This window comes from Amblyomma maculatum, chromosome 4 (assembly GCF_055883805.1).
Source record: "Amblyomma maculatum isolate TAMU_Amacu chromosome 4, ASM5588380v1, whole genome shotgun sequence".
Taxonomy (NCBI): Eukaryota; Metazoa; Arthropoda; class Arachnida; order Ixodida; family Ixodidae; genus Amblyomma; species Amblyomma maculatum.
The window spans coordinates 134,634,218-134,647,691 of record NC_139347.1 but is presented as its reverse complement, the minus strand read 5'-3'; the positions used below and the strand labels follow the sequence as shown (position 1 = coordinate 134,647,691).

The following is a 13,474-nucleotide window of genomic DNA, read 5'->3' as shown; positions in this document are numbered from 1 at the left end:
CCCATGCTCAAACTTAACTATTTCTTGTACTAGGCTGTTTTGTGGAGTTCTCACTGTCCAAAACTACGGTTTGGGGTTTAGTGCAGCATTAAATAAAGATGGAAGCTCCTTCCAATGACAAATTTAATGATCGTATTATGGTAATGCTGACTGACGAAGAAGAGGTAAAAACAAACAGAACCCTCAACAACTTGGTCTGCTTTGCGAATAGGAAACCGGTACGCCCGTAATGCACGTCGCACTTGATCATGAGTGTTCATGTTCATGTTCCGTTTTTTTGCACGCAACTTTTAAAAATTGTACAGATAATATAAATTCGTAGGGCGTACAAAGGCACCCTTTTGAGAATTAGCATGTGTTTTTTTCTCGATTGCATTCAATTTTGTAATCCTCGCAGAAATGGAGCACAGAGAATCATGTGACTTGTTTTATAAAGTTTAAGATACTAGCAAGATGACCCTGTTTAGTTGTATTTCTCAATTTTCATAACAAGTTTAGGAGTAACTAAAATAACCTGACTTGACAGTGCCACTATTAGGATTACGAAACGATGCCTCATAGGAGTTTGGAGGGATATTAAAGGCGCGCTTATGTGTTTGTGCGCGCACCCCGATGGGGGTAGGGATTGGGTTTTCTTTCGTGCAGTGTTTCTAGGGCTGACCAATAATTTCGTCTAACCACCGAGGAATTTGCAGCTTTGCCAAAAAATGGCGCCTTCAGTAAGGTAATTTTGTCCCTTGCCTTCACGCAGGGATTGCGTGTTTTGCCCGACTAGCCGCCAGCGCAAATTTAACAGCAACATTCTTTCGTGCACGTTTTTTACTCGAACGACGCCAGGGTAACGTCATATTAACGTTGCCCTAATGTTGTACTAGTGTTAGAGTGTGTAACAAACCTGGTTATGAAAAAAATGTGAAATTAGCAAGATTTTGGCAACCTATATAGGTAAACATTTTTAACCATTCGGGCTACGTTTTGGCAAACATTTTAATGCTTAGAGGCAGGTGTCCTTAGAGGCTTAGAGGCAGGTGTCGGATGAAACATACCTTTCCCGATGCGTTTGTAGAACACAGCTCTCCAAACGATATTCACATTCCTTACGTTCAGCCTACGTATTCATTTGATATAATAGAGGATATTTTACGAGGACAACGCTAAATACCACGAACGATTGGTTTAAATCAAGATCTTTTCTATTGAAATACAGGGCATACAGTCGACTTCCGGGACGGGCTGTGTAAATTCTGGTGTTTTAATTCATATAAGCTAGCCGCAGAAAGCAGGAGTGCAGCATCTAAACTAATAATGGAGAGCAGTGCAACAAGCGGTAGTTAACAAACATGCTATGTGGTGATGTTAAGCGACCTAGGAAACGCGCTCCTGCTTCGCATCAGCCCCTGCAAGTTGTTTTCGCACTGAAGTTCTTGGCCATGGAAAACGTCTTGCCATTAGTGGTGTCGCAATCGGCAGGAATCACATATCACCCGGGCATGTGGCTGTTTATTCTTGTACTTTATCGTTAATTACATCAACCGTACGACTATTTCCTTACTTTGATCAATATATGAAAAAGTTTCCTATGGTTTTCTTTGTGTAAGTGGCCGTTAACCGCATTTTTTTTTTGTACGTCGTGTGACACTGTACTCCCTGCTAGACATTGTCTCAAAGGGAGAGTGTAATGGCGGTAAATACATTGTTACCAAGTTGATGATCTAAATTTGCGAAACTAACTCCCTGTAGACTCTACGTAAGAGCAGCAGCATAGATTTTTTTTTTGTGTGTTTTGGTGCGCTACAGGAAAATAGGCAGACACTGCTTGCACCCATAGCAAGCGGCTAGTAAAGGGTCCAATGGACAAAGTACACAGGTTGCAGGCACCCAACCCCAACATTGGGACGTTTAGCCTTCCTATCATAAAAAAACTGCACTGGTGAAGTTTTCGTCTTGTTTATTTCAAAAAAGAACGCACAAGTGCTGGTCGGTCAACTTTGCCGCTGTCTGTCTTTGGCAAGGATCTCACAAATAAAACACCACCGTATAGCTGCTTGTGGACGGCGAGGCTACCTGCGAAAATAGAAGAAACAAATTCTTTAGCACACGCGTTCCTTATCCAGCTGTTGTAATCTCGACTGTAGTCGTCAATCAGCACTATGTCTTTATCCCAACCGCTGGTAGATCGTCGAAAACAAGAGCGTTTATCTTTCATCAGCAAAGGAGGCTATTCAGTGGCCAAATACGCGATTTGACTTTCCACTGGTGACGCAGAATTGTTATGTAATAAAAACATGCGCCTTATTCTGCTGGGACAAGGGAGTGTCTGTGAGGTAGCAGAGACTGCCGGATTCCACGAAGAGATTTGGAGCATGAGAAATAAAATTGCACCTATTGCAGACAAAAGAGAATGTATGTCAAGTAGCCATTTCAAAAGCGCTCAAAGACGAGCATCCCACAAATCTTTTCAGTGCTCATCCGCCCACATCGAGAAATTCAAGGGGCATAACATTTGGTTTGTTCTATGAAGCAAATAAAGGTTCATGAGATTGCGGATGTCTTAAACGGCTGGGCTGTGTGGCTTGTTATCCAGCACGTAGCCTGCCAGCGGGTACGGCGTTCTCTCACAAGATAGTCGGATCTAAGTGGATAGACTGCACGAGATAGCCTGCTATGGAAGCGCTTAGGTTGTTGCTGCAACAATCGCTGTTCAGTTGTAGGATGCCATAGCGGGCGTTGCTTGCTGATCATTCTGCATTTTTTCGCTTCGTTTTTCTTCGAAAAAGCAAAAAAAAAATTCTTGATTGGTGCATTCCGATATTTTGATGAAGGGAACCAGAATATTTTAAAACTGGATTTTTCAGATCTCGACATTGTTTCCATGGCGCTGCAATATCAGTGGTGGCTGACATCAGAAAAAAAGGTGCATCGTCTTGACTATAGCTGGCTAATTAATTTGTAACGTGGCACTCTTAACTAATAAACTCTGATTTTTGAAAGTAATCGAGGATTTTTAGTCGGTATATAGTAATAGCCATTTCATTCTTTCAAGTTAATCTACCAGGCGCACGTTTTGTAAACTGCGCTTTTGGGCTCGACCGGTCTCAGGGGAGAGTGCACTTACTGCTACGGCCTTTACAATCACCGCGGAAGGAATGGAAGGCTTTCCTCTTTAGTTATGCTCTCTGCCGCCGCTAGCTGCACTACCACCTCACTGATTTCTTCTCGCCTGCCCCTGCAGTGTCGAGTAGTGTTCGCCCGGCATAGCGCTCGGGCCATGAGAAACGCAGTAGAAGAGATCCGAAATTTCTACCACGTGAGGTTCTTTAATGTGAACTGAAATCGCACGCTGTTCCAGTTCATAACAAGGCATAAAAAGTTCCGGTCTCTCCCGTGGCGGGTGCACTTCTTTCAGCCTTTACGTTCCTTGCATAGATTCTTGAGCTCATTTGGAGACGTAATGCACACTTTGCAAGCTCTCCGACGTGGTCATGCGTGTCGAGCCGATACTCTCGCCGCAAGCCAGCTGCTTTCGAAACGAAATCTGATTTCTGAAGTAGTAGCGTTCACGGGTTCGAGCTTATTATATGGGTTGTTCTAGTATAGTAAAGTATAGTATAAGGGGTACTGGTATAGAATAGTATAAGGGGTATAGTTTTAAAAGAATGCCAAGTTTCAACAATTATTGTTTTTTTGCGAAATAGGGAACAGCGCAAACACTCGACAAAGCGAGGAAGAGAAATGTGCTAGCCGTTTCTTTGAAGCGTTTGGACAAGAGGTCTCTCTCAGGGAAACTGATGGGCGCTTGGCAGGACAAGGGGAAAGGTGTCCAGATAGTGCGGGCTCTTTCCCGTGTTTTGTGTGCCACCGGATTCGATTCGCGCTTCTAAAATAAACTGCCATGCCTGCATATCATCATCTCTCCTGTGTGAGTTCGGTGTGTTGGATGTGAAGCCGGGCAGGAAGACGGCGACCCGATTCAGTCTTTGTAGATCAGACGCATGTACTGATTGGTGAGGTGGGCCTCCCGAAGGTCCTTGAAAGTATTTACCACACCCAGCGCCATGAGACGGCTGGTAGAGGTGGAGACCGGGAGGTCCAGTGCTCGTTTCATGATTTTACGGAGGATAACTTCGAGACTATTCTCCTCCTGTTATCGCAGGTGGAGGTAGGGAGTCGAAAAGAAGATTCGGCTGGTCACGAATGCGTTCGCCAGCCGCAAGGTGTCCTTGCATTGTAACCCACCGCGCTTGTTGGAAACCCGCCGGACCTTGCGGCCCACCTGGTCCGCCACCTGCCGGAGCTTGGCGAGTATTGTGTCGCATCGTCGCTGGTTGTATATAAAGAGTCCAAGAACTCTGATTTCCTTAGATTCTTGAATGGGACCGCTTTGCAAGGAGATATTGATTTGAGTCGAGCATGAACGAGGTGCGCAGATGCACGAATTCAGATTTCTGAGGTGAGCATTGGAGACCACAGCCGCGGGCGCAGTGGTCCACTATGTTAGCAGCCGTTTGCAGGCTCGTCTCCATGTCCCCCAGACGCCCTTGCGTGGCCCAAAGAGTGATGTCGTCGGCGTACAGCGCGTGCTGTACCTCTTCGACCGCACCCAACAGAGCAGCTAAGAGCATCATTGCAACGTTGAATAGCAGAGGGGACAGCACTGTGCCTTGCGGAGTGCCCTTCGTGCCGAGCACAGAAGGTTCGTGTTCGTGATGCTGTATTCGGATATAAGACAGTCTCTCTGTGAGAAATTGTTTGATGTAGTTGAAAGTGTTCGTACCACAGTGCGTTTGACTCAAGTGCGTGAGTATGACCTCATGTGCTACATTGTCGAACGCCCCTTTGAGATCCAGGGATAGGACTATTTTGTCGTTTCTTGGGCATGTGATGGGGTTCAGTATTTCGCGGTCGAGTTGGAGCAGGACATCCTGTGCGGATCTGTGTTGGCGAAATCCGAACATGGTGCCCGCCAAAGTGTTGCGTTGTTCAAGGTACTCAGACAGCCGATCCCGCACCATCGTCTCTATCAATTTGCCCACACACGAGGTGACAGAGATGGTGGGAGGTTGTCCGTGTCGACTGGTTTCCCAGCTTTGGGAATAAAAGTGACGAGAGCCGTCTTCCATTCAATGGGAACGGGGTTCCCCTGTCCATATCGCATTGATATAGTTAAGAAGGCACTGGTGCGCCGTGTCAGGGAGGTTTGCCACAAGTTTGACGGTGACCTTATCCCTGCCCAGCGCAGTGCCCTTATTCATTTTGGCATCTTGGAGCCGGGATGGGTTATCCAACTCCGAGTTTTTCCTGCCAGCATAGGAATAGGCTGATCCGCGGGGGTCCTGAACTGTGCACAGGCAGCGATCGCGTAGCGCCACCGCGCAGCTGCATTGTGTTTCCTTGGAATGAGTGCATGGGTTTGTGTAGGTGTTTTTGCGTTTTCGTGCGTGCCTGTGTTGGACTGATGAAGGCTCGGAAGAGCCGCCACGTGTTGCGGCTCGACATTTGCCTCGCCGCTGTGCTGCAACTGTCCACCCAGTTGGAGTGAGCGAGTTGGGCCGCGTACTCTGCTGCCTGCCGGGTGAGATCCGCAATGCGAGCTTTGAGCTTTTTGTTGCGTTTCTGACGCTTCCAGCGGTGCGTGAGGCCACGGCGTGCTTCCCAGAGATGCAGGAGGTGGATGGCCACGTCTGTACCTACTTCTGTGAGCTGTATTTGTTTCTGATGGGAGTGAAGGTGCGCCATGACTGACTAGGACAAGGTCGTGTAGCCCTGCTCGTGATAGTACCCAGAAATGTGGCGCAACAAACACAATCACATGAGAAGAAACACAACACAGGCGCACATGATTGATTTCTCGCAAAAGTCAAACAGCCGGTGAAAATTGGACTTTCCCTGGACTGCAGTGATCTCTGAGAAGTGAACTTCATCAGCGACAGTGAACCTTTACGTCTTTCAACACGCTGTCTTAGACGTTTCGCACTTGAAACTTCAAAGCTTTTCTGAGTTTTCGCGTGTGCAGGACTCGACTCGTTTTCAATTTTTAACCCTCGGAGTTCATGTGATTGTGTTTGTTGCGCCACATTTCCGGGTACTATGCAGCACCAACGTGCCCCTCAAGCTGTTATTCTGCTCTGTGATGTTCGTGTTAGTGTCTGTTGGGAAATTTTGGCGAAAGGTAGTCCAATTGGGGATGCGGGCTTTCGTTGTAGGGTGCTTCAGGGGGCGTGTGTAAACAGTTGTGTTGAGGATACAGTTGTCGCTACCGAGGGTCTCCTCGGTGTTGATCCAGTCTGCGTGTCTTATGTTGCGAGTGAAGGTGAGGTCCGGGCATGTGTCTCGGGTCACATGCCCTGCGCGGGGACCTGCGCGGGTGGGAAATGCTGCGTCGGTGTGGAGGGTGAGGCCCAATGTGGACGCCAGTTCTGCCAGCATACGTCCACACAGTTACTCCTTACGATAGCCCCATAGCTGGCTAGGGGCGTTGAAGTCACCCACAATCAGCAGGGGATCACGACTGCCTCTTTAAGGGCCTTGGGCTGTTAGCTTACTACCGCCGATTTAGCAGGAACTTTTTGGGCATCGCTGAAATGTTTAATCAACTTACAAAGGCTCATGTGCATTGTAAATGAGAAGCGCCGCAAGCGGAAGCATTCAAGGAACTTAAGCGCCGCTTATAGACTCTTCCTGTCCTCGAGAACTTCGCCGAAAACGCCGAGACAGAAATACATACCGATGCAAGCAGGATTGGCCGAGGCGCATTTCTCGTTCAGAGAGCTGAAGGATAAGAAATAGCGTGTACGGCAGCTGTTCGCTTTCGAAAGCCGAAGCGAATAACTCGACAATAGAAGGAGGGCCTCGCCATTATCTGGACAACTTCAAAGCTCCAACCGCACTTACATGGCCGAACATTCAAGGTGATATACGATCACCGCGCGATTTGCTGGCTCACCAATTTGAAAGACACCTCCGGCCGCCTTGTCCAATGGAGCCTACGTCTTCAAGAATTTGTTATGACTGAAGTATACAAGTCTGGCCGCAAGCATTGTGATGCCGACTCCTTATCCTGAGTTCCCGCTCCCCAGAAAGAAGACGCCGACGACGATTTGATTGGGGGGGGGGGGGGGGGGGGTGATGTTCTTGTTGAGGGGTGGGATACAAAAGAGGTCACGTGGCGCGTTTAACTGTCTCCTCCAATGAGGGAATCACCGCCATTGCACCTTCAAGGAGACAGCTGAGCTTCTACGCACTAGCATACTCGCAGAACAGCAGTGATCAGACCCTTAGCTGAAAGACATAGCCGATGACTTAGAAGAAACGATCGCCTCCTATCCGGCTATGTTCAGGTGCCAGCTGTCATCTTTCGTGTTCAAAAATGACGTCCTAGGACTTTGCATCGAACAGGACCGCACACCTTCTGCCTGCAAACCTCAGAGTGGAAATCCTACAGGCGTTTTCCGATCAGCCAACACCAGGACATATTGGCCTCACACGCAAGTTGCATGGCATCCGTGAGACGATTTCCGGACGCCATAAAAAGTAACGCATTTTTTCTGTTCGGAGCCTGTGTAGGGTTACAGAACGTGCCCTCTGGGATGAGAGGCAATAGCAAACAGACCAACATAACGGAATAATAGCGGCCAGTTCCTAGCTGCACGCGCACATTGGTATTGCTGTGGTGAGATGTGGCCACAGTGCGTGTACAGCAAAATGTCTCCGATAAACTGGTGAACATATAGGCTGTGCTATGTTAACGGTCTGTGGTGGGGCACTTAGCACTCACGTTTCACAGTGTCCTTGATGCTCTCGGCGAGGCGCTGGTGGCAGCACTTGTTGCCTTCTTCAGAGAGCACAACGGCTGCCGTGGGCGCCTCGCCCAGATCACCATGCGGTAATCCAACCACGGACACCTCAGCAATATCAGATCCGTGTTCTCGCAGTAGCAGCTCTTCCAGCTCAGCTGGAACCACCTGGTTACCCATGCACTTTATCATCTGCTTGAGTCGCTCCATGATGTAGAACCGGCCATCCTCGTCGTAGTAGCCAGCATCGCCTGCAAGGGTCGTTAAAGATTCAAAGCGGTACTATGAGAAAACATTTCGGTTGGTGTTACACGGGGGAAGCTAGGGATGACTTAGGCTACTGTTTTAGGCCGATGCACAATACGGACCCTTCATCCGTAGAAGGCGCATCACATTTTCGAAGGTCGCTGCAAATTGGCATGCATTAAGATGCGGCAAGCAAACGTTGGACAAAAGCATCTGACGATGTACAGGGCAAGTCAAAGATGTAACGCACATTCAAGCAACTGTCGATACTGGAAATCAAGTAGGTGAAGGTGACGAGGCTGTGTCCGCGCTTCGTGGGCTAGCTCAGCCCTACCGGGTCCGTCGCTCCACAACATCGCGAACTAACCGGAACGCTCGTTTCTTTCTCTGCATTTTAACTTCAATATCAGTAACTTACGCTTGTTCCCTGTCCCAATCTACACTTTCCATTTCATAGCTATCTGCGTTGTCCTTGATTTAACTTGCACCCTTTTCGTTATTCTCCCGTTTCTGCCTCAAATGTGATGCACCGGTATGATACACGTGCTATATATAGGGTGTACAGTTATGCACGTATTGTAATCTGAGGGTTTTTCACAAATGCGTTCTATCCCAGACTTATTCGTCTGGTTTTGTGACCTTCATAGTGCGGAAAGGAACTGTAATCACCACTTGTTTTAAGAAGACATACCCAATCATCAAACACCATTGTACGCGTGCTGTGCGTTGTGGATAGCAATCGCATCATTGTGTGAATTTTTTGATGCCTTGACTTTTGCTTTATTATTGGTTAAGATAATTTTAAATTTCATTCAAGACAGACGGAGGGCGAAACATTGTGCAGTTGGAGATTACACGTTTCGCCGGAAATCCCGGTAATAAGACACCAGGGTATATTATTTAAGATTCAGGATATCGTTTTAGGCCAGGGTGCTTAGCTGAGAGCGCACCTAAGCGCTTTCCGACGAAACCATCCAGACACTGAAATCCCCGGTGACGAAAAAGCCCCGCTTTATTATCGCAGTCCGCTTCGGCACTTTACAGCAGATCCACTATCGCAGTAGCAAATCCTGATGGCTGCTGACGTCGCCCATCAACAGGAACTGACGACTTCAGTCGGTAAAGATTACTGGCCTTCGACTAAAAAATGTTCTTTCACTCATTTTATATAAAATACCTTTCTTCTTGCAGAAAAAATATTCACCCACACGCTTGTCCATCTAAACGTAATTCAGCATTGAAAAATTATATTGGGTTTGTTATGAAAAAACAGCGTATCTTTCTCGATAATGGCTATTATAATAGCTTTTCGAAAGTACATGATGTCGCCCGGGAAATCTTCGCGGACCTCTGCGAAATTGTTTCTGGTTACGATGTGCAAGCTTTATGCTAACAAAAAGCAATCTTTATTTGATTGATTAGCCCCCGTCTGATGATTTTAGCAATAGCCTTGACTTATTTTCTTAAACAGGCGATGCCACCAAATTTGAATAATTTGTTGATTGCATCTTGCATCTTATTCCTGATGCGCAAAGCAACCGCATCTGAGTATTTCAGCATCATCTGAGCTGCAAATATATTTAGACCTACTATTTTCGCTTCTTCGTAAACAGCTTACTGATCTGGCAACCGGCGCAGCCGCTGACAGTGCCGCCTCGTCTGCTGCATATTCTAAGCACGAGCAGCGTCAACCGCGTTTAAGCGAAGCCGTGGTAAACCGATGTGGCGGATCTAACAACAGTCATGCCGCTAATTGCTGTCACCGCAAAGTGGGCTTTTTGGTATCTTTTAGCGCTTTTAACCTAGAGAGAATAGTGGCGTACATGGGCGGCATTCAGGTGCACATCGGCATCGAGTACGAAAAGCGCATGACCTAGCCCGCTCGAGCAGCGTACACATTGCACACTAAAACATGTCTCAAAGAGCACATGAAATGCGCTATGTATGGAGTGCCGTCCGACGGCACTTTTGCGCACTCTTCTAGTACCACCTGACCGCGCCGCAGGGTAGTGTATAGGGTTCGGCGCGCTACATTGTGGCACCCAATATCGTTTACGCTGTTCGTTGTGAGGCCAAAGTTCTGCCCTAGCCGCATCATTAAAGTAGAAAATAAGCTCATGAGGCGTACAGCACCGGATGCCGCAAGCTTACAGCAGCGGTTCCGCCCGCGTGCGCGACGGACGACGGCGCTCTACTTCTGCTTCTAATCGTCGCTAGGCCTAAATTGCTTCGCTTGGAATCCACAGCCGTCGGCACATTGTTTCAGCAAGGCCTTAAATAAACGGGCTACTGAAAACGGATCATGAAACTTCCTTCCTCTTTACTTCACTGTTTCGTAGTAAAGGAAGTGATTATTTACGCTAATACCTTAACAGCAGAGCTATACGCGTAAAAGAACACGGCCTGACACTGCACCGGGTGAAGCTGCTATGCGGATGTGAGCAAAAATTTCCACCATATGGGTCAGCAATTCTGAAAAAGTATACATATTTGAAATTTCGTTTTCCCGGAACTATAATTATTACGAGAAATACAAATTACAAAGGTTCAACGCTGCTGAACTAAATGTTGAGCGAAAGCATTAGCTGCAGGTGGCCGAGCGTTCTTCCACGGCCGCTCGATGGAAGCGCACTGGGTGCGGCCTGCTGCGTCGCGCCGCCGTCAATGGCCAAGCGCGTCCTTGGAGAGTTTACAGTTGCGCCCGCTATTTCTGCTGAGGGCGCCACTGTTCGGGGACACGTCGCCGCCGGGGTCGCCGGCTCTGAGCGCGCGGTTTGCTTCCTTTCTGGACGCGTTCGCCTCGTGTTTGCGTGGTAAACGCAAACTTTTTGTGTGCGCGTGTGGAAGCACGTTACGGTGAGACTGGATGAGTTTGTTTTTTAAGGCGAAAGCCGTTCTAGGCTCATGGAACGAAAATCTGTGCGCAGAAGCTGTGCCTGTTTTCTGTGCGTCGCGTCTGTGCACTGGTGTGCCAGTCGCAAAAGCGGACGTGCAAGGAGGGAGATTAAGAATGAAAATGATTGATGGTGATAGGTAATCAATAAAAGTTATAGACATTAATAGAGATAATGACTAATGCTAATAACTAATAATGGTTAATAATGACTAAAATGATTTGTAATGACCAGTATATCAAACTACGACATGTAATGACCGCAATTGATTAGAAATGAGTAGAAGTGCTTAGCGATGTGTGGTAATAACTATAGCTAGGCATGACTCATCATTACTGTTAATAACTACAAAATAACCAATATGTGAAACGACGACATGTAATGACCACTGCTGATTCTAAATGAGTAACCTGCTTAGTTATGAGTGATAAGGGCTACAATGACTACGCAGGCAGACTCATCATGACTGAGAAACGACCAATATATCAAACGACGACTTGAAATGACGAACTGTGGCAAACGATGTGAGACAAATGATAGGAGAAGGGTAGGCTTTCGCCGTCCTGCGCTTAAGAGACTTCTAAGAGATCCTCTAATTTTATCTGCTGAGCTCGCTTCAGGCAGACAGCGGCGAAGAGTGGAAATGCACTCGCTTCCTCTGAAATGAAAGCGGCGCTGCGGTTAAAAAGTCCAGATGCTGAAGCATAATGCCCTATTAGCTGCCATTGACTTTGCTACAAGGGACAGCAGATTGGACTTGTTGGTGATTAATTATAGGTTAACCGTGCAAACAACGCGACGGGAACACAGGAGAAGAAGACGCATAACCGCGCTAGTTGTGTCGTCCTCTTTTCCTGTGTTCCCGTCACGTTGTTTAACCTATTTAGTTACCAGGGAGCTGGCCAGTGAACAAGGATTTTTAACTATGCGTTGGGAAGCAGATGAACACGATGAGGTAGCACCAGAAGCTTTTCTCGCAGGTTATGTTGCGAGGACATATCAGAAAAAGCTACGAAGGTTTTTTTTTTATATATATAACCATGCAATTTGTTGTAAATTTTGCCGCGCTTGTCTGAGTGGCCTCGCAAGTAAGGGAGCCTGTGCATACAACATTTGTTTATACTGTTGAGACTGTTTGAGTCGATGCGATAAAACGAAAAGCCACGTTCCACAGAAAATCCGGCGCCCGCTCTGTCGGCAGACAGTCGGAAAAAAAACCTCTGTGGTAAGAGGAACTTTAGTTGGTGATATGGCTAAACACCTTTGGCGCAATGAGAACACATGACATGTTCAATGTGGCAGGAGCTACCAAACTAGAGAGAGTCTATAAGATGTATAAGGGTGAAATGGGAATTATTGAAAGCGAGAGGACCCTTAGATCCCAAGTCAGGCACACTATACTCCTATAGGGCACGTTCGTACGGCTGCGGTAAAGAGGGGCTTTATATAGCTATGTGCCATTTCACATAATGCGGTGGCTTAAGGCTGCATTTTAATGATATGAGACAGAGGCAGCAATTACGGGATACGGTGAATAAGCAGGTAGCAAAGTGCGGGCACTCTAACGAGGCTCCTCAAAAAGACTTAAGAACCCCAAGATTTGTTTATCACTACCAGGTTGTTGCTTAATTTATGCGATATTTGGTAATGATTTTGAGGCGACATGTCAGTCAAGCAAGAGCCTGTTGCAGGAAATATAGTCAACTGGACCAGTTACAGGTTAATGAAAACCAAGGACAATGGAGGCTTGATATACCCCGCAAAGGAAGTAATCAAGCTTTGCCAGCTTACGCGCACCTTCATTAACAGGATGATGAAATCTGAAGAGGTCCGGCGAAGTAGCAAGCTGTGTAAACTTTTGGTTTCATCATTGTTTTCTCACTGTACACAGTACCTGCAGCTAATCTATAAAAACAATGATCGTGCCCATGCTAAGGCGCTATGCAAGATATCTTTAAGTTGCTGCCCCCACTGATAGCGAGCTGGGCTGGAAATGTCAACTCAACAGTGGAGCGATGTGTATAGAATTTTCTTCCTTTTTTTTGCGTGGCCATTCAATAAGCGTACTTGGCTGCTCGCTGAATCTCGGCTGCAGTTGCGCTCTGACGCGTGAACATTCTTGTGATCACAGCGAATAGTTTCACAACAGCAACACTCGATGCGCGTTCTTCCATTGAAAATTACGAACCAGCAAAATTGTATGGGTTTGCGAGCAGCCAATAAAAATATTATTAAAAACTTTCGGCGCATATATGTAGCACCTTGAGGCAGACTGGCTCTATCAAGCGCGCTTACTTTGTCCGGTCATGCAAAATGCGGGAAGCCATGACGATAGCGTTCTGGCGTACAAAGTTTAAGGTCTCCAACTGAGTCGAAGATCCCAGGTTATCATCTAGATTTAACCTAATAAACATCTTCATATTTGCAAGGTACAATTCGTCACAATGAGATAGAAAGGTTGGTTACATGTCGCATTTTCACAGAGGTTGCTCATAGTAGGACATTTTTTTATTGGATAGCGCTGGCAGCTTAGAACAGGTT

General features: G+C 47.0%; 1 protein-coding gene across 1 annotated transcript in view; it reads right to left on the bottom strand.

The window, feature by feature from the left end:
- Positions 1–1,931: 1,931 nt before the first annotated feature.
- LOC146192628 (uncharacterized) overlaps positions 1,932–13,474 on the bottom strand; it is a 31,697-nt gene continuing 20,154 nt past the window's right edge. The window contains exons 4-5 of the mRNA XM_084602528.1: positions 7,775–8,044; positions 1,932–2,064 (exon numbers count right to left, since the gene is read on the bottom strand). Coding sequence (XP_084458654.1) covers positions 1,949–2,064; positions 7,775–8,044 — 386 coding nt within the window. The 3' untranslated portion in view covers positions 1,932–1,948. The remainder of the gene's footprint in view (positions 2,065–7,774; positions 8,045–13,474) is intronic.